At 50.5% G+C, this 19,727-nt stretch overlaps 1 protein-coding gene across 1 annotated transcript in view; it reads left to right on the forward strand.

Moving 5' to 3' along the window:
• LOC122547767 (prostate stem cell antigen-like) overlaps positions 1–19,727 on the forward strand; it is a 93,366-nt gene that overhangs the window by 56,641 nt on the left and 16,998 nt on the right. The window contains exon 3 of the mRNA XM_087980887.1: positions 17,860–17,982. Coding sequence (XP_087837013.1) covers positions 17,860–17,982 — 123 coding nt within the window. The remainder of the gene's footprint in view (positions 1–17,859; positions 17,983–19,727) is intronic.

Genomic DNA, 19,727 nt, shown 5'->3' on the forward strand with positions numbered 1-19,727 from the left:
GTGGGGGTTGTGTGTGTGTGTGTGGGGGGAGTGGGGGTGTGTGTGGGGGGAGTGTGTGTGTGGGGGGAAGGGTGTGTGTGTGTGTGGGGGGAAGTGTGTGTGTGTGTGTGAGGGGGGAGTGTGTGTGTGTGTGAGGGGGGAGTGTGTGTGTCTGTGTGTGTGGGGGGGAAGTGTGTGTGTGTGTGGGGAGGGGACTGTTTGTACCTGTGTGAGAGTGAGAACGTGTGTGAGTGTGAGTGTGTGTGAGTGTGTCTGTGAGTGTATGTGTGTGAGTTAGTGTCTGTGAGTGAGTATGAATAAGTGCAAGTGTGTGAGTATGTGTGAGTGTGAATGTAAGTGAGTGTGAATGAGTGAATGTGAGTGAATGAGTGTGAGAGTGAATGAGTGTGTGAGTATGAGGGCAGGTGTGTGAATGTGAGTGTGTGTGTGAGGGTGAGAGTGTTATAGTGTGAGTGTGTGTGTGTGAGGGTGAGAGTGTATGAGTGTGAGTGTGTATGAGTGTGAGTGTGTGTATGAGGGTGAGTGTGTATGAGGGTGAGTGTGTGTATGAGGGTGAGTGTGTGTGTGAGGGTGAGTGTGTGTGTGAGGGAGAGTGTGTGTGAGGGAGAGTGTGTGTGAGGGATAGTGTGTGTGAGGGAGAGTGTGTATGAGGGTGAGTGTGTATGAGTGTGAGTGTGTGTGTGAGGGTGAGTGTGTGTGAGGGTGAGTGTGTATGAGGGTCAGTGTGTGTATGAGGGTGAGTGTGTACGAGGGTGAGTGTGTGTATGAGGGTGAGTGTGTGTGTGAGGGTGTGTTTGTGTGAGGGTGAGTGTGTATGAGTGTGAGTGTGTATGAGTGTGAGTGTGTATGAGGGAGAGTGTGTGTGATGGTGAGTGTGTGATGGTGAGTGTGTATGAGTGTGAGTGTGTATGAGGGTGAGTGTGTATGAGGGTGTGTGTATGAGTGTGAGGGTGAGTGTGTGTGAGGGTGAGTGTGTGTGAGGGTGAGTGTGTATGAGTGTGAGTGTGTATGAGGGTGAGTGTGTATGAGTGTGAGTGTGTGTGTGAGGGTCAGTGTGTATGAGTGTGAGTGTGTGTGAGGGTGAGTGTGTATGTTGGTCAGTGTGTGTATGAGGGTGAGTGTGTACGAGGGTGAGTGTGTGTATGAGGGTGAGTGTGTGTGTGAGGGTGAGTTTGTGTGAGGGTGAGTGTGTATGAGTGTGTGTGTATGAGTGTGAGTGTGTATGAGGGAGAGTGTGTATGAGTGTGAGTGTGTGTGTGAGAGTGAGTGTGAGTGTGTGTGAGGGTGAGTGTGTGTGAGGGTGTGTGTGAGGGTGTGTATGCGGGTGGGTGTGTGTGAGGGTGAGTGTGTGTGAGGGTGAGTGTGTATGAGTGTGAATGTGTATGAGGGTGAGTGTGTATGAGTGTGTGTGTGAGGGTGAGTGTGTATGAGAGTGAGTGTGTGTGAGGATGAGTGTATGAGTGTGAGTGTGAGGGTGAGTGTGTATGAGTGTCAGTGTGTGTGTGATGGTGAGTGTGTGTGAGGGTGAGTGTGTATGAGGGTGAGTGTGTATGAGGGAGGGTGTGTGTGAGGGTGAGTGTGTATGAGGGTGAGTGTGTATGAGGGTGAGTGTGTGTGAGGGTGAGTGTGTGTGAGGGTGAGTGTGTTTGAGGGTGAGTGTGTGTGAGGGTGAGTGTGTATGAGTGTGAGTGTGAGGGTGAGTGTGTATGAAGGTGAGTGTGTATGAGGGTGGGTGTGTGTGAGGGAGAGTATGAGGGTGAGTGTGTATGAGGGTGAGTGTGTGTGAGGGTGAGTGTGTATGACTGTGAGTGTGTGTATGAGGGTGAGTGTGTATGAGGGTGAGTGTGTGTATAGTGTGTGTGTATGAGGGAGAGTGTGTGTGAGGGAGAGTGTGTATGAGGGTGAGTGTATGAGGGTGTGTGTATGAGGGTAAGTGTGTGTATGAGTGTGAGTGTGTGTGTGAGGGTGAGTGTGTATGAGTGTGAATGTGTATGAGGGTGAGTGTGTATGAGTGTGAGTATGTGTGTGAGGGTGAGTGTGTATGAGAGTGAGTGTGTATGAGTGTGAGTGTGTGTGAGGGTGAGTGTGTATGTGTGTGAGTGTGAGGGTGAGTGTGTATGAGGGTGGGTGTGTATGAGGGTGAGTGTGTGTGAGGGTGAGTGTGTATGAGTGTGAATGTGTATGAGGGTGAGTGTGTATGAGTGTGAGTATGTGTGAGGGTGAGTGTGTATGAGAGTGACTGTGTATGAGTGTGAGTGTGTGTGAGGGTGAGTGTGTATGAGGGTGAGTGTGAGGGTGAGTGTGTATGAGGGTGGGTGTGTGTGAGGGTGAGTGTGTATGAGGGTGAGTGTGTATAAGGGTGAGTGTGTGTGAGGGTGAGTGTGTATGAGTATGAGTGTGTGTGAGGGTGAGTGTGTATGAGTGTGAGGGTGAGTGTGTATGAGGGTGAGTGTGTATGAGGGTGAGTGTGTGTATGAGGGTGAATGTGTGTGTGAGGGTGAGTGTGTGTGTGAGGGAGAGTGTGTGTGAGGGAGAGTGTGTATGAGGGTGAGTGTGTATGAGTGTGTGTGTGTGAGGGTGAGTGTGAGTGTGTGTGAGGGTGAGTGTGTATGAGGGTCAGTGTGTGTATGAGGGTGAGTGTGTACGAGGGTGAGTGTGTGTATGAGGGTGAGTGTGTGTGAGGGTGAGTTTGTGTGAGGGTGAGTGTGTATGAGTGTGAGTGTGTATGAGTGTGAGTGTGTATGAGGGAGAGTGTGTGTGAGGGTGAGTGTGTATGATGGTGAGTGTGTATGAGTGTGAGTGTGTATGAGGGTGTGTGTATGAGTGTGAGGGTGAGTGTGTGTGAGGGTGAGTGTGTATGAGTGTGAATGTGTATGAGGGTGAGTGTGTATGAGGGTGAGTGTGTGTGTGAGGCTGAGTGTGTATGAGTGTGAGTGTGTGTGAGGATGAGTGTATGAGTGTGAGTGTGAGGGTGAGTGTGTATGAGTGTGAGTGTGTGTGAGGGTGAGTGTGTATGAGGGTCAGTGTGTGTATGAGGGTCAATGTGTATGAGGGTGAGTGTGTGTATGAGGGTGAGTGTGTGTGTGAGGGTGAGTTTGTGTGAGGGTGAGTGTGTAAGAGTGTGAGTGTGTATGAGTGTGAGTGTGTATGAGGGAGAGTGTGTATGAGTGTGAGTGTGTGTGAGAGTGAGTGTGAGTGTGTGTGAGGGTGAGTGTGTATGAGGGTGAGTGTGTGTATGAGGGTGAGTGTGTGTATGAGGGTGAATGTGTGTGTGAGGGTGAGTGTGTGTGTGAGGGAGAGTGTGTGTGAGGGAGAGTGTGTATGAGGGTGAGTGTGTATGAGTGTGAGTGTGTGTGTGAGGGTGAGTGTGAGTGTGTGTGAGGGTGAGTGTGTATGAGGGTCAGTGTGTGTATGAGGGTGAGTGTGTACGAGGGTGAGTGTGTGTATGAGGGTGAGTTTGTGAGAGGGTGAGTGTGTATGAGTGTGAGTGTGTATGAGTGTGAGTGTGTATGAGTGTGAGTGTGTGTGAGGGAGAGTGTATGATGGTGAGTGTGTATGAGGGTGAGTGTGTATGAGGGTGTGTGTATGAGTGTGAGGGTGAGTGTGTGTGAGGGTGAGTGTGTATGAGTGTGAATGTGTATGAGGGTTAGTGTGTATGAGTGTGAGTGTGTGTGTGAGGCTGAGTGTGTATGAGTGTGAGTGTGTGTGAGGATGAGTGTATGAGTGTGAGTGTGAGGGTGAGTGTGTATGAGTGTGAGTGTGTGTGAGGGTGAGTGTGAATGTGTGTGAGGGTGAGTGTGTATGAGGGTCAGTGTGTGTATGAGGGTCAATGTGTATGAGGGTGAGTGTGTGTATGAGGGTGAGTGTGTGTGTGAGGGTGAGTTTGTGTGAGGGTGAGTGTGTATGAGTGTGAGTGTGTATGAGTGTGAGTGTGTATGAGTGTGAGTGTGTATGAGGGAGAGTGTGTATGAGTGTGAGTGTGTGTGAGAGTGAGTGTGAGTGTGTGTGAGGGTGAGTGTGTGTGAGGGTGAGTGTGTATGAGGGTGGGTGTGTGTGAGGGTGAGTGTGTGTGAGGGTGAGTGTGTATGATGGTGAGTGTGTATAAGTGTGAGTGTGTATGAGGGTGAGTGTGTATGAGGGTGTGTGTATGAGTGTGAGGGTGAGTGTGTGTGAGGGTGAGTGTGTATGAGTGTGAATGTGTATGAGGGTGAGTGTGTATGAGTGTGAGTGTGTGTGAGGGTGAGTGTGTATGAGAGTGAGTGTGTGTGAGGATGAGTGTATGAGTGTGAGTGTGAGGGTGAGTGTGTATGAGTGTGAGTGTGTGTGTGATGGTGAGTGTGTGTGAGGGTGAGTGTGTATGAGGGTGGGTGTGTGTGAGGGTGAGTGTGTATGAGGGTGAGTGTGTATGAGGGTGAGTGTGTGTGAGGGTGAGTGTGTATGAGTATGAGTGTGTGTGAGGGTGAGTGTGTATGAGGTGAGTGTGTGTGAGGGTGAGTGTGTATGAGTGTGAGTGTGTGTGAGGGGGAGTGTGTCTGAGGGTGAGTGTGTGTGAGGGTGAGTGTGTATGAGTGTGAGTGTGTGTATGAGGGTGAGTGTGTATGAGGGTGAGTGTGTGTATAGTGTGTGTGTATGAGGGAGAGTGTGTGTGAGGGAGAGTGTGTATGAGGGTGAGTGTGTGTGAGGGTGAGTGTGTATGAGGGTGTGTGTATGAGGGTAAGTGTGTGTGTGAGTGTGTGTGTGAGGGTGAGTGTGTATGAGTGTGAATGTGTATGAGGGTGAGTGTGTATGAGTGTGAGTATATGTGTGAGGGTGAGTGTGTATGAGAGTGAGTGTGTATGAGTGTGAGTGTGTGTGAGGGTGAGTGTGTATGAGTGTGAGTGTGAGGGTGATTGTGTATGAGTGCGAGTGTGTGTGAGGCTGAGTGTGTGTGAGGTTGAGTGTGTGTGAGGGTGAGTGTGTATGAGGGTGTGTGTATGAGTGTAAGTGTGTGTATGACGGTGAGTGTGTATGAGGGTGAGTGTGTATGAGGGGGTGCGTATGAGGGTGAGTGTGTGCATGAGTGTGAGTGTATATGAGTGTGAGTGTGTGTATGAGGGTGTGTGTGTGAGGGTGAGTGTGTGTGAGGGTGAGTGTGAGTGTGAGTGTGTGTGAGGGTGAGTGTGTGTGAGGGTGAGTGTGTATGATGGTGAGTGTGTATAAGTGTGAGTGTGTATGAGGGTGAGTGTGTATGAGGGTGTGTGTGAGTGTGAGGGTGAGTGTGTGTGAGGGTGAGTGTGTATGAGTGTGAATGTGTATGAAGGTGAGTGTGTATGAGTGTGAGTGTGTGTGTGAGGGTGAGTGTGTATGAGAGTGAGTTTGTGTGAGGATGAGTGTATGAGTGTGAGTGTGAGGGTGAGTGTGTATGAGTGTCAGTGTGTGTGTGATGGTGAGTGTGTGTGAGGGTGAGTGTGTATGAGGGTGAGTGTGTATGAGGGTGAGTGTGTATGAGGGTGAGTGTGTGTGAGGGTGAGTGTGTATGAGTATGAGTGTGTGTGAGGGTGAGTGTGTATGAGGGTGAGTGTGTGTGAGGGTGAGTGTGTATGAGTGTGAGTGTGTGTATGAGGGTGAGTGTGTATGAGGGTGAGTGTGTGTGAGGGTGAGTGTGTATGAGTGTGAGTGTGAGGGTGAGTGTGTATGCGGGTGAGTGTGTATGAGGGTGGGTGTGTGTGAGGGTGAGTGTGTATGAGGGTGAGTGTGTATGAGGGTGAGTGTGTGTGAGGGTGAGTGTGTATGAGTATGAGTGTGTGTGAGGGTGAGTGTGTATGAGGGTGAGTGTGTGTGAGGGTGAGTGTGTATGAGTGTGAGTGTGTGTATGAGGGTGAGTGTGTATGAGGGTGAGTGTGTATAGTGTGTGTGTATGAGGGTAAGTGTGTGTATGAGTGTGAGTGTGTGTGTGAGGGTGAGTGTGTATGAGTGTGAATGTGTATGAGGGTGAGTGTGTATGAGTGTGAGTATATGTGTGAGGGAGAGTGTGTATGAGAGTGAGTGTGTATGAGAGTGAGTGTGTGTGAGGGTGAGTGTGTATGAGTGTGAGTGTGAGGGTGATTGTGTATGAGTGCGAGTGTGTGTGTGAGGGTGAGTGTGAGTGTGTGTGAGGGTGATTGTGTATGAGTGCGAGTGTGTGTGTGAGGGTGAGTGTGAGTGTGTGTGAGGGTGAGTGTGTATGAGGGTCAGTGTGTGTATGAGGGTGAGTGTGTACGAGGGTGAGTGTGTGTATGAGGCTGAGTCAGTGTGTGAAGGTGAGTTTGTGTGAGTGTGAGTGTGTATGAGTGTGAGTGTGTATGAGTGTGAGTGTGTATGAGGTAGAGTGTGTATGAGTGTGAGTGTGAGAGTGAGGGTGAGTGTGTGTGAGGGTGAGTGTGTATGAGGGTGGGTGTGTGTGAGGGTGAGTGTGTGTGAGGGTGAGTGTGTATGATGGTGAGTGTGTATAAGTGTGAGTGTGTATGAGGGTGAGTGTGTATGACGGTGTGTGTATGAGTGTGAGGGTGAGTGTGTGTGAGGGTGAGTGTGTATGAGTGTGAATGTGTGTGTGAGGGTGAGTGTGTATGAGAGTGAGTGTGTGTGAGGATGAGTGTATGAGTGTGAGTGTGAGGGTGAGTGTGTATGAGTGTCAGTGTGTGTGTGATGGTGAGTGTGTGTGAGGGTGAGTGTGTATGAGGGTGAGTGTGTATGAGGGTGGGTGTGTGTGAGGGTGAGTGTGTATGAGGGTGAGTGTGTATGAGGGTGAGTGTGTGAGGGTGAGTGTGTATGAGTATGAGTGTGTGTGAGGGTGAGTGTGTATGAGGGTGAGTGTGTGTGAGGGTGTGTGTGTATGAGTGTGAGTGTGAGTGTGTATGAGGGTGAGTGTGTATGAGGATGGGTGTGTGTGAGGGTGAGTGTGTATGAGGGTGAGTGTGTATGAGGGTGAGTGTGTGTGAGGGTGAGTGTGTATGAGAGTGAGTGTGTGTGAGGATGAGTGTATGAGTGTGTGTGTGAGGGTGAGTGTGTATGACTGTGAGTGTGTGTATGAGGGTGAGTGTGTATGAGGGTGAGTGTGTGTATAGTGTGTGTGTATGAGGGAGAGTGTGTGTGAGGGAGAGTGTGTATGAGGGTGAGTGTGTATGAGGGTGAGTGTGTGTGAGGGTGAGTGTGTATGAGAGTGAGTGTGTGTGAGGATGAGTGTATGAGTGTGTGTGTGAGGGTGAGTGTGTATGACTGTGAGTGTGTGTATGAGGGTGAGTGTGTATGAGGGTGAGTGTGTGTATAGTGTGTGTGTATGAGGGAGAGTATGTGTGAGGGAGAGTGTGTATGAGGGTGAGTGTGTGTGTGAGGGAGAGTGTGTATGAGGGTGTGTGTATGAGGGTAAGTGTGTGTATGAGTGTGAGTGTGTGTGTGAGGGTGAGTGTGTATGAGTGTGAATGTGTATGAGGGTGAGTGTGTATGAGTGTGAGTATATGTGTGAGGGAGAGTGTGTATGAGAGTGAGTGTGTATGAGAGTGAGTGTGTGTGAGGGTGAGTGTGTATGAGTGTGAGTGTGAGGGTGATTGTGTATGAGTGCGAGTGTGTGTGTGAGGGTGAGGGTGAGTGTGTGTGAGGGTGATTGTGTATGAGTGCGAGTGTGTGTGTGAGGGTGAGTGTGAGTGTGTGTGAGGGTGAGTGTGTATGAGGGTCAGTGTGTGTATGAGGGTGAGTGTGTACGAGGGTGAGTGTGTGTATGAGGCTGAGTCAGTGTGTGAAGGTGAGTTTGTGTGAGTGTGTATGAGTGTGAGTGTGTATGAGTGTGAGTGTGTATGAGTGTGAGTGTGTATGAGTGTGAGTGTGTGTGTGAGAGTGAGGGTGAGTGTGTGTGAGGGTGAGTGTGTATGAGGGTGGGTGTGTGTGAGGGTGAGTGTGTGTGAGGGTGAGTGTGTATGATGGTGAGTGTGTATAAGTGTGAGTGTGTATGAGGGTGAGTGTGTATGACGGTGTGTGTATGAGTGTGAGGGTGAGTGTGTGTGAGGGTGAGTGTGTATGAGTGTGAATGTGTGTGTGAGGGTGAGTGTGTATGAGAGTGAGTGTGTGTGAGGATGAGTGTATGAGTGTGAGTGTGAGGGTGAGTGTGTATGAGTGTCAGTGTGTGTGTGATGGTGAGTGTGTGTGAGGGTGAGTGTGTATGAGGGTGAGTGTGTATGAGGGTGGGTGTGTGTGAGGGTGAGTGTGTATGAGGGTGAGTGTGTGTGAGGGTGAGTGTGTATGAGAGTGAGTGTGTGTGAGGATGAGTGTATGAGTGTGTGTGTGAGGGTGAGTGTGTATGACTGTGAGTGTGTGTATGAGGGTGAGTGTGTATGAGGGTGAGTGTGTGTATAGTGTGTGTGTATGAGGGAGAGTGTGTGTGAGGGAGAGTGTGTATGAGGGTGAGTGTGTATGAGGGTGTGTGTATGAGGGTAAGTGTGTGTATGAGGGTGAGTGTGTATGAGTGTGAATGTGTATGAGGGTGAGTGTGTATGAGTGTGAGTATGTGTGTGAGGGTGAGTGTGTATGAGAGTGAGTGTGTATGATTGTGAGTGTGTGTGAGGGTGAGTGTGTATGAGTGTGAGTGTGAGGGTGAGTGTGTATGAGGGTGGGTGTGTGTGAGGGTGAGTGTGTATGAGGGTGAGTGTGTATGAGGGTGAGTGTGTGTGAGGGTGAGTGTGTATGAGTATGAGTGTGTGTGAGGGTGAGTGTGTATGAGGGTGAGTGTGTGTGAGGGTGAGTGTGTATGTGTGTGAGTGTGAGGGTGAGTGTGTATGAGGGTGAGTGTGTGTATGAGGGTGAGTGTGTGTGTGAGGGAGAGTGTGTGTGAGGGAGAGTGTGTATGAGGGTGAGTGTGTATGAGTGTGAGTGTGTGTGTGAGGGTGAGTGTGAGTGTGTGTGAGGGTGAGTGTGTATGAGGGTCAGTGTGTGTATGAGGGTCAGTGTGTACGAGGGTGAGTGTGTGTATGAGGGTGAGTGTGTGTGTGAGGGTGAGTTTGTGTGAGGGTGAGTGTGTATGAGTGTGAGTGTGTATGAGGGTCAGTGTGTGTATGAGGGTGAGTGTGTACGAGGGTGAGTGTGTGTATGAGGGTGAGTGTGTGTGTGAGGGTGAGTTTGTGTGAGGGTGAGTGTGTATGAGTGTGAGTGTGTATGAGGGAGAGTGTGTATGAGGGAGAGTGTGTGTGAGGGTGAGTGTGTATGATGGTGAGTGTGTATGAGTGTGAGTGTGTATGAGGGTGAGTGTGTATGAGGGTGTGTGTATGAGTGTGAGGGTGAGTGTGTGTGAGGGTGTGTGTATGAGTGTGAATGTGTATGAGGGTGAGTGTGTATGAGTGTGAGTGTGTGTGTGAGGGTGAGTGTGTATGAGTGTGAGTGTGTGTGAGGATGAGTGTATGAGTGTGAGTGTGAGGGTCAGTGTGTATGAGTGTGAGTGTGTGTGTGAGGGTGAGTGTGTGTGAGGGTGAGTGTGTACGAGGGTCAGTGTGTGTATGAGGGTGAGTGTGTGTGTGAGGGTGAGTTTGTGTGAGGGTGAGTGTGTATGAGTGTGAGTGTGTATGAGTGTGAGTGTGTATGAGGGAGAGTGTGTATGAGTGTGAGTGTGTGTGTGAGAGTGAGTGTGAGTGTGTGTGAGGGTGAGTGTGTATGAGGGTCAGTGTGTGTATGAGGGTCAGTGTGTACGAGGGTGAGTGTGTGTATGAGGGTGAGTGTGTGTGTGAGGGTGAGTTTGTGTGAGGGTGAGTGTGTATGAGTGTGAGTGTGTACGAGGGTCAGTGTGTGTATGAGGGTGAGTGTGTGTGTGAGGGTGAGTTTGTGTGAGGGTGAGTGTGTATGAGTGTGAGTGTGTACGAGTGTGAGTGTGTATCAGGGAGAGTGTGTATGAGTGTGAGTGTGTGTGTGAGGGTGAGTGTGAGTGTGTGTGAGGGTGAGTGTGTATGAGGGTCAGTGTGTGTATGAGGGTCAGTGTGTACGAGGGTGAGTGTGTGTATGAGGGTGAGTGTGTGTGTGAGGGTGAGTTTGTGTGAGGGTGAGTGTGTATGAGTGTGAGTGTGTATGAGGGTCAGTGTGTGTATGAGGGTGAGTGTGTACGAGGGTGAGTGTGTGTATGAGGGTGAGTGTGTGTGTGAGGGTGAGTTTGTGTGAGGGTGAGTGTGTATGAGTGTGAGTGTGTATGAGGGAGAGTGTGTATGAGGGAGAGTGTGTGTGAGGGTGAGTGTGTATGATGGTGAGTGTGTATGAGTGTGAGTGTGTATGAGGGTGAGTGTGTATGAGGGTGTGTGTATGAGTGTGAGGGTGAGTGTGTGTGAGGGTGTGTGTATGAGTGTGAATGTGTATGAGGGTGAGTGTGTATGAGTGTGAGTGTGTGTGTGAGGGTGAGTGTGTATGAGTGTGAGTGTGTGTGAGGATGAGTGTATGAGTGTGAGTGTGAGGGTCAGTGTGTATGAGTGTGAGTGTGTGTGTGAGGGTGAGTGTGAGTGTGTGTGAGGGTGAGTGTGTACGAGGGTCAGTGTGTGTATGAGGGTGAGTGTGTGTGTGAGGGTGAGTTTGTGTGAGGGTGAGTGTGTATGAGTGTGAGTGTGTATGAGTGTGAGTGTGTATGAGGGAGAGTGTGTATGAGTGTGAGTGTGTGTGTGAGAGTGAGTGTGAGTGTGTGTGAGGGTGAGTGTGTGTGTGGGTGAGTGTGTATGAGGGTGGGTGTGTGTGAGGGTGAGTGTGTATGAGAGTGAGTGTGTGTGAGGATGAGTGTATGAGTGTGTGTGTGAGGGTGAGTGTGTATGACTGTGAGTGTGTGTATGAGGGTGAGTGTGTATGAGGGTGAGTGTGTATGAGGGTGAGTGTGTATGAGGGTGTGTGTATGAGTGTGAGGGTGAGTGTGTGTGAGGGTGAGTGTGTATGAGTGTGAATGTGTATGAGGGTGAGTGTGTATGAGTGTGAGTGTGTGTGTGAGGGTGAGTGTGTATGAGAGTGAGTGTGTGTGAGGATGAGTGTATGAGTGTGAGTGTGAGGGTGAGTGTGTATGAGTGTCAGTGTGTGTGTGATGGTGAGTGTGTGTGAGGGTGAGTGTGTATGAGGGTGAGTGTGTATGAGGGTGGGTGTGTGTGAGGGTGAGTGTGTATGAGGGTGAGTGTGTGTGAGGGTGAGTGTGTATGAGTATGAGTGTGTCTGAGGGTGAGTGTGTATGAGGGTGAGTGTGTATGAGGGTGAGTGTGTATGAGTGTGAGTGTGAGGGTGAGTGTGTATGAGGGTGAGTGTGTGTGAGGGTGAGTGTGTGTGAGGGTGAGTGTGTATGAGGGTGAGTGTGTATGAGGGTGAGTGTGTGTGAGGGTGAGTGTGTATGAGTATGAGTGTGTGTGAGGGTGAGTGTGTATGAGGGTGAGTGTGTGTATAGTGTGTGTGTATGAGGGAGAGTGTGTGTGAGGGAGAGTGTGTGTGAGGGTGAGTGTGTATGAGGGTGTGTGTGTATGAGGGTAAGTGTGTGTATGAGTGTGAGTGTGTGTGTGAGGGTGAGTGTGTATGAGTGTGAGTGTGTATGAGGGTGAGTGTGTATGAGGGTGAGTGTGTATGAGGGTAAGTGTGTGTATGAGTGTGAGTGTGTGTGTGAGGGTGAGTGTGTATGAGTGTGAATATGTGTGAGGGTGAGTGTGTATGAGTGTGAGTGTGTGTGAGGGTGAGTGTGTATGAGTGTGAGTGTGAGGGGGATTGTGTATGAGTGCGAGAGTATGTGTGAGGGTGAGTGTGTATGAGAGTGACTGTGTATGAGTGTGAGTGTGTATGAGGGTGTGTGTATGAGGGTAAGTGTGTGTATGACGGTGAGTGTGTATGAGGGTGAGTGTGTATGAGGGGGTGCGTATGAGGGTGAGTGTTAGTGTGTGTATGAGGGTGTGTGTGTGAGGGTGTGTGTGAGGGTGAGTGTGTATGAGGGTGAGTGTGTATGAGTGTGAGTGTGTGTGTGAGGGTGAGTGTGTGTGAGGGTGAGTGTGTATGAGGGTGTGCGTATGAGGGTGAATGTGTGTATGAGTGTGAGTGTATATGAGTGTGTGTGTGTGTGTGTGAGGGTGAGTGTGTATGAGGGTGTGTGTGTGTGAGGGTGAGTGTGTATGAGGGTGAGTGTGTATGAGGGTGAGTGTGTGTGAGGGTGAGTGTGTATGAGTGTGAGTGTGTATGAGGGTGTGTGTATGAGGGTGGGTATGTGTATGAGGGTGAGTGTGTATGAGGGTGAGTGTGTATGAGGGTGAGTGTGTGTATGAGGGTGAGTGTGTATGTGGGTGATTTTGTATGAGGGTGAGTGTGTGTGTGAGTGTGAGGGTGTATGAGTGTGTGTGTGAGGGTGAGTGTGTATGAGTGTGAATGAGGGTGAATGTGTATGAGTGTGTGTGTGTGCGTATGAATGTGAGTGTGTATGAGTGTGAGTGTGTGTGAAGGTGAGTGTGTATGAGGGTGAGTGTGTGTGTGAGGGTGAGTGTGTATGAGGGTGAGTGTGTGTGAGGGTGAGTGTGTGTGTGGGTGAGTGTGTGTGTGAGGGTGAGTGTGTATGAGGGTGAGTGTGTGTATGTGCGTGCGAGAGTGAGTGAGTTAGTGTGTGTGTGTGTCTGTGTGTGTGAGTGTGTGTCGGTGTGTCGAGAGTGAGTGGGGGGGATTGTGTGTGTGTGGGGGGGGGAGACTGTGTGTGTGTGTAGGGGGGAGTGTGTGTATGTGTGTGCGAGAGTGCGTGAGTTAGTGTGTGTGTGGGTGTGTGTGTGTGAGGGGAGTGTGTCTGTTTGTGTGTGTGTGTATGTGGGGGGGAGTGCGTGTGTGTGTGGGAGGGTGTGTATGTGGGGGGAAGGGTGTGTATGTGGGGGGGGAGTGTATGTGTGTGGGGGGGGTTGTGTGTGTGTGTGGGGGGAATGGGGGTGTGTGTGGGGGGGAGGGTGTGTGTGTGTGTGTGGGGGTTGTGTGTGTGTGGGTGGAGTGTGTGTGTGTGGGGGTGTGTGTGGGGGGGAGGGGGTGTGTGTGGGGGGGAGGGTGTGTGTGTGGGGGGGGAGGGTGTGTGTGTGCGGGGGGGAGGGTGTGTGTGTGTGGGGGGGGGTTGTGTGTGTGTGTGGGGGGAGTGGGGGTGTGTGTGGGGGGGGAGTGTGTGTGTGGGGGGGAGGGTGTGTGTGTGGGGGGGGGAAAGTGTGTGTGTGTGTGTGTGTGTGTGAGGGGGGAGTGTGTGTGTCTGTGTGTGTGGGGGGGGAATTTATGTGTGTGTGGGGAGGGGACTGTTTGTACCTGTGTGAGAGTGAGAACATGTGTGAGTGTGAGTGTGTGTGAGTGTGTCTGTGAGTGTATGTGTGTGAGTTAGTGTCTGTGAGTGAGTATGAATAAGTGCAAGTGTGTGAGTATGTGTGAGTGTGAATGTAAGTGAGTGTGAATGAATGAATGTGAGTGAATGAGTGTGAGAGTGAATGAGTGTGTGAGTATGAGGGCAGGTGTGTGAATGTGAGTGTGTGTGTGAGGGTGTGTGTGTGAGGGTGAGAGTGTATGAGTGTGAGTGTGTGTGTGAGGGTGAGTGTGTATGAGTGTGAGTGTGTATGAGTGTGAGTGTGTATGAGGGTGAGTGTGTGTGAGTGTGAATGAGGGTGAGTGTGTATGAGTGTGTGTGTGAGTGCGTATGAGTGTGAGTGTGTATGAGTGTGAGTTTGCATGAAGGTGAGTGTGTATGAGGGTGAGTGTGTGTGTGAGGGTGAGTGTGTATGAGGGTGAGTGTGTATGAGGGTGAGTGTGTGTATGAGGGTGAGTGTGTGTATGAGGGTGAGTGTGTGTGTGAGGGTGTGTGTGTGTGAGGGAGAGTGTGTGTGAGGGAGAGTGTGTATGAGTGTGAGTGTGTGTGTGAGGGTGAGTGTGAGTGTGTGTGAGGGTGAGTGTGTATGAGGGTGAGTGTGTGTATGAGGGTGAGTGTGTGTATGAGGGTGAGTGTGTATATGAGGGTGAGTGTGTGTGTGAGGGTGAGTTTGTGTGAGGGTGAGTGTGTATGAGTGTGAGCATGTATGAGGGTGAGTGTGTATGAGGGTGAGTGTGTATGAGTATGAGTGTGTATGAGTATGAGTGTGTGTGAGGGTGAGTGTGTATGAGGGTGGGTGTGTATGGGGGTGGGTGTGTGTATGAGGGTGGGTGTGTGTGTGAGGGTAAGTGTGTGTGAGTGTGAATGAGGGTGAGTGTGTATGAGTGTGTGTGTGAGTGTGTATGAGTGTGAGTGTGCGTGAAGGTGAGTGTGTATGAGGGTGAGTGTGTGTGTGAGGGTGAGTGTGTATGAGGGTGAGGGTGAGTGTGTGTGAGGGTGAGTGTGTGCGTGAGGGTGAGTGTGTATGCGGGTGAGTGTGTGTGAGAGTGAGTGTGTGTGAGGGTGAGTGTGTATGAGGGTGAGCGTGTGTGTGAGTGTGAGTGTGTGTGAGGGTAAGTGTGTATGAGGGTGAGTGTGTACGAGGGTGAGTGTGTGTGAGGGTGAGTGTGTATGAGCGTGAGTGTGTGTGAGGGTGAGTGTGTATGAATGTGAGTTTGTGTGAGGGTGAGTGTGTATGAGTGTGAGTGTGTATGAGGGTGAGTGTGTGTGAGGGTGAGTGTGTATGAGGGTGAGTGTGTGTGTGAGGGTGAGTGTGTATGAGGGTGAGTGTGTATGAGGGTGAGTGTGTGTGAGGGTGAGTGTGTATGAGGGTGAGTGTGTGTGTGAGTGTGAGTGTGTGTGCGGGTGAGTGTGTATGAGGGTGAGTGTGTGTGAGGGTGAGTGTGTATGAGTGTGAGTGTGTGTGAGGGTGAGTGTGTGTGAGGGTGAGTGTGTGTGTGGGTGAGTGTGTGTGAGTGTGTGAGGGTGAGTGTGTGTGAGGGTGAGTGTGTGTGAGGGTGTGTGTGTGTGAGGGTGAGTGTGTATGAGGGTGAGTGTGTGTGAGAGTGAGTGTGTGTGAGGGTGAGTGTGTATGAGGGTGAGCGTGTGTGTGTGTGAGTGTGAGTGTGTGAGGGTGAGTGTGTATGAATGTGCGTGTGTGTGAGGGTGAGTTTGTGTGAGGGTGAGTGTGTATGAGTGTGAGTGTGTATGAGGGTGAGTGTGTGTGAGGGTGAGTGTGTATGAGGGTGAGTATGTGTGTGAGGGTGAGTGTGTATGAGGGTGAGTGTGTGTGTGAGGGTGAGTGTGTATGAGGGTGAGGGTGAGTGTGTGTGAGGGTGAGTGTGTGCGTGAGGGTGAGTGTGTATGCGGGTGAGTGTGTGTGAGAGTGAGTGTGTGTGAGGGTGAGTGTGTATGAGGGTGAGCGTGTGTGTGAGTGTGAGTGTGTGTGAGGGTGAGTGTGTGTGAGAGTGAGTGTGTGTGAGGGTGAGTGTGTATGAGGGTGAGCGTGTGTGTGAGTGTGAGTGTGTGTGAGGGTAAGTGTGTATGAGGGTGAGTGTGTACGAGGGTGAGTGTGCGTGAAGGTGAGTGTGTATGAGGGTGAGTGTGTGTGTGAGGGTGAGTGTGTATGAGGGTGAGGGTGAGTGTGTGTGAGGGTGAGTGTGTGCGTGAGGGTGAGTGTGTATGCGGGTAAGTGTGTGTGAGAGTGAGTGTGTGTGAGGGTGAGTGTGTATGAGGGTGAGCGTGTGTGTGAGTGTGAGTGTGTGTGAGGGTAAGTGTGTATGAGGGTGAGTGTGTACGAGGGTGAGTGTGTATGAGTGTGAGTGTGTGAGGGTGAGTGTGTGTGAGGGTGAGTGTGTATGAATGTGAGTTTGTGTGAGGGTGAGTGTGTATGAGGGTGAGTGTGTGTGAGGGTGAGTGTGTATGAGGGTGAGTGTTTGTGTGAGGGTGAGTGTGTATGAGGGTGAGTGTGTATGAGGGTGAGTGTGTGTGAGGGTGAGTGTGTATGAGGGTGAGTGTGTGTGTGAGTGTGAGTGTGTGTGAGGGTGAGTGTGTATGAGGGTGAGTGTGTGTGAGGGTGAGTGTGTATGAGTGTGAGTGTGTGTGAGGGTGAGTGTGTGTGAGGGTGAGTGTGTGTGTGGGTGAGTGTGTATGAGTGTGAGTGTGTGAGGGTGAGTGTGTGTGAGGGTGAGTGTGTGTGAGGGTGTGTGTGTATGAGGGTGGGTGTGTGTGAGGGTGAGTGTGTGTGAGGGTGAGTGTGTATGATGGTGAGTGTGTATGAGGATGGGTGTGTGTGAGGGTGAGTGTGTATGAGGGTGAGTGTGTATGAGGGTGAGTGTGTGTGAGGGTGAGTGTGTATGAGAGTGAGTGTGTGTGAGGATGAGTGTATGAGTGTGTGTGTGAGGGTGAGTGTGTATGACTGTGAGTGTGTGTATGAGGGTGAGTGTGTATGAGGGTGAGTGTGTGTATAGTGTGTGTGTATGAGGGAGAGTGTGTGTGAGGGAGAGTGTGTATGAGGGTGAGTGTGTATGAGGGTGTGTGTATGAGGGTAAGTGTGTGTATGAGGGTGAGTGTGTATGAGTGTGAATGTGTATGAGGGTGAGTGTGTATGAGTGTGAGTATGTGTGTGAGGGTGAGTGTGTATGAGAGTGAGTGTGTATGATTGTGAGTGTGTGTGAGGGTGAGTGTGTATGAGTGTGAGTGTGAGGGTGAGTGTGTATGAGGGTGGGTGTGTGTGAGGGTGAGTGTGTATGAGGGTGAGTGTGTATGAGGGTGAGTGTGTGTGAGGGTGAGTGTGTATGAGTATGAGTGTGTGTGAGGGTGAGTGTGTATGAGGGTGAGTGTGTGTGAGGGTGAGTGTGTATGTGTGTGAGTGTGAGGGTGAGTGTGTATGAGGGTGAGTGTGTGTATGAGGGTGAGTGTGTGTGTGAGGGAGAGTGTGTGTGAGGGAGAGTGTGTATGAGGGTGAGTGTGTATGAGTGTGAGTGTGTGTGAGGGTGAGTGTGAGTGTGTGTGAGGGTGAGTGTGTATGAGGGTCAGTGTGTGTATGAGGGTCAGTGTGTACGAGGGTGAGTGTGTGTATGAGGGTGAGTGTGTGTGTGAGGGTGAGTTTGTGTGAGGGTGAGTGTGTATGAGTGTGAGTGTGTATGAGGGTCAGTGTGTGTATGAGGGTGAGTGTGTACGAGGGTGAGTGTGTGTATGAGGGTGAGTGTGTGTGAGGGTGAGTGTGTATGAGCGTGAGTGTGTGTGAGGGTGAGTGTGTATGAATGTGAGTGTGTGTGAGGGTGAGTTTGTGTGAGGGTGAGTGTGTATGAGTGTGAGTGTGTATGAAGGTGAGTGTGTGTGAGGGTGAGTGTGTATGAGGGTGAGTATGTGTGTGAGGGTGAGTGTGTATGAGGGTGAATGTGTATGAGGGTGAGTGTGTGTGAGGGTGAGTGTGTATGAGGGTGAGTGTGTGTGAGGGTGAGTGTGTGTGAGGGTGTGTGTGTGTGAGGGTGAGTGTGTGTGAGGGTGAGTGTGTGTGTGTGAGTGTGTGTGAGTGTGAGTGAGCCAGTTCCTATCTTACAGTGAAAAGTGCCTTTAGCAGCTGCCCAACAACAAGAGCCCAGTCTGACAGGAACACCCCCAGGACCCGGAGGGATGGGGACGGGCGGTGGGGGGGGTGGAGGGGGGCGGGGTGGGGGGGGAGTTTGGGGGGGGATGGGGGCGGGGTGGGGGGTTGGTGAACGCTTCTGTCTCAGGGCCCACAGAGAGCGCTCTCTCCCAGGGTCTCTGAGATGGGAACGCTGCTCTCTGGATCTGGATTTGTGAGAGGGGTTAACACATTTTCTCTCTCTCTCTCTCTCTCTCACTGTCGCTGTGTCTGTGTATCTCTCTCTCTGCCTCACTCTCTGTCTCTCACTCTCTCTCTCTCTCTCCCCCCGTCTCTCTCTCTCCCTTTACCTCTCTCTCTCTCTCTCCCCCTCTCTCTCTCTCTCTCTCCCTTTACCTCCCTCTCTCTCTCTCTCTCTGTGTAGGTGATTTGATGTTGAAACACTCCTGTGTTCCCTCGAAGGACTGTGTAAACATTAGCCTCAACCTGGGAGCTATCAGGAAAGTTATCAGTTGCTGTAATCGTGATCTGTGTAACACTAATCCAGGTAAGGTGACCGCACCATCCCCGGCCCACAACCCTTTCCTGATCCGTATTCCTCGTCTCTATCTGCTTATATTTCCCTGTCTCCCTCTCCCCGTCTCTATCTGTTTATATCCCCCTGTTTTCCTCTCCCTGTCTCTATCTGTTTATATTTCCCTATCTCCCTCTCACAGTCTCTATCTGTTTATATTTCCCTGTCTCCCCCTCCCCGTCTCTATCTGTTTATATTTCCCTGTCTCCCTCTCCCTGTCTCTATCTGTTTATATTTCCCTGTCTCCCTCTCACAGTCTCTGTCTGTTTATATTTCCCTGTCTCCCTCTCCCCGTCTCTGTTTATATTTCCCTATCTCCCTCTCACAGTCTCTATCTGTTTATATTTCCCTGTCTCCCTCTCCCCGTCCCTATCTGTTTATATTTCCCTGTCTCCCTCTCCCTGTCTCTATCTATTTATATTTCCCTGTCTCCCTCTGTCCGTCTCTATCTGTTTATATTTCCCTGTCTCTCTCTCCCCGTCTCTATCTGTTTATATTTCCCTGTCTCCCTCTCCCTGTCTCTATCTGTTTATATTTCCCTGTCTCCCTCTCCCCGTCTCTATCTGTTTATATTTCCCCGTCTCCCTCTCCCCGTCTCTATCTGTTTATATTTCCCTGTCTCCCTCTCCCCGTCTCTATCTGTTTATATTTCCCTGTCTCCCTCTCCCTGTCTCTATCTATTTATATTTCCCTGTCTCCCTCTCCCCATCTCTATCTGTTTATATTTCCCTGTCTCCCTCTCCCTGTCTCTATCTATTTATATTTCCCTGTCTCCCTCTCCCCATCTCTATCTGTTTCTATTTCCCTGTCTCCCTCTCGCCGTCTCTATCTGTTTATATTTCCCTGTTTCCCTCTACCCGTCTCTATCTGTTCATATCCCCCTGTCTCCCCCTCCCCGTCTCTATCTGTTTATATTTCCCTGTCTCCCTCTCCCCGTCTCTATCTGTTTATATCCCCCTGTCTCCCTCTCTCCATCTCTATCTGTTTATATCCCCCGTCTCCCTCTCCCTGTCTCTATCTGTTTATATTTCCCTGTCTCCCTCTCCCTGTCTCTATCTGTTTATATCCCCCGTCTCCCTCTCCCCGTCTCTATCTGTTTATATTTCCCTGTCTCCCTCTCCCTGTCTCTATCTATTTATATTTCCCTGTCTCCCTCTCCCCGTCTCTATCTGTTTATATTTCCCTGTCTCCCTCTCCCTGTCTCTATCTATTTATATTTCCCTGTCTCCCTCTCCCCATCTCTATCTGTTTATATTTCCCTGTCTCCCTCTACCCATCTCTATCTGTTTATATCCCTCGTCTCCCTCTCCCCATCTCTATCTGTTTATATCCCCCGTCTCCCTCTCCCTGTCTCTATCTGTTTATATTTCCCTGTCTCCCTCTACCCATCTCTATCTGTTTATATCCCCCGTCTCCCTCTCCCTGTCTCTATCTGTTTATATTTCCCTGCCTCCCTCTCCCTGTCTCTATCTGTTTATATTTCCCTGTCTCCCTCTCCCCATCTCAATCTGTTTATATTTCCCTGTCTCCCTCTCCCCGTCTCTATCTGTTTATATTTCCCTGCCTCCCTCTCCCTGTCTCTATCTGTTTATATTTCCCTGTCTCCCTCTCCCCATCTCAATCTGTTTATATTTCCCTGTCTCCCTCTCCCTGTCTCTATCTGTTTATATTTCCCTGTCTCCCTCTCCCCATCTCAATCTGTTTATATTTCCCTGTCT

The sequence above is a fragment of the Chiloscyllium plagiosum genome, unplaced genomic scaffold (genome assembly GCF_037043375.1).
Source record: "Chiloscyllium plagiosum isolate Xiang-an unplaced genomic scaffold, Cpla_swu_hap1 HiC_scaffold_38, whole genome shotgun sequence".
Taxonomy (NCBI): Eukaryota; Metazoa; Chordata; class Chondrichthyes; order Orectolobiformes; family Hemiscylliidae; genus Chiloscyllium; species Chiloscyllium plagiosum.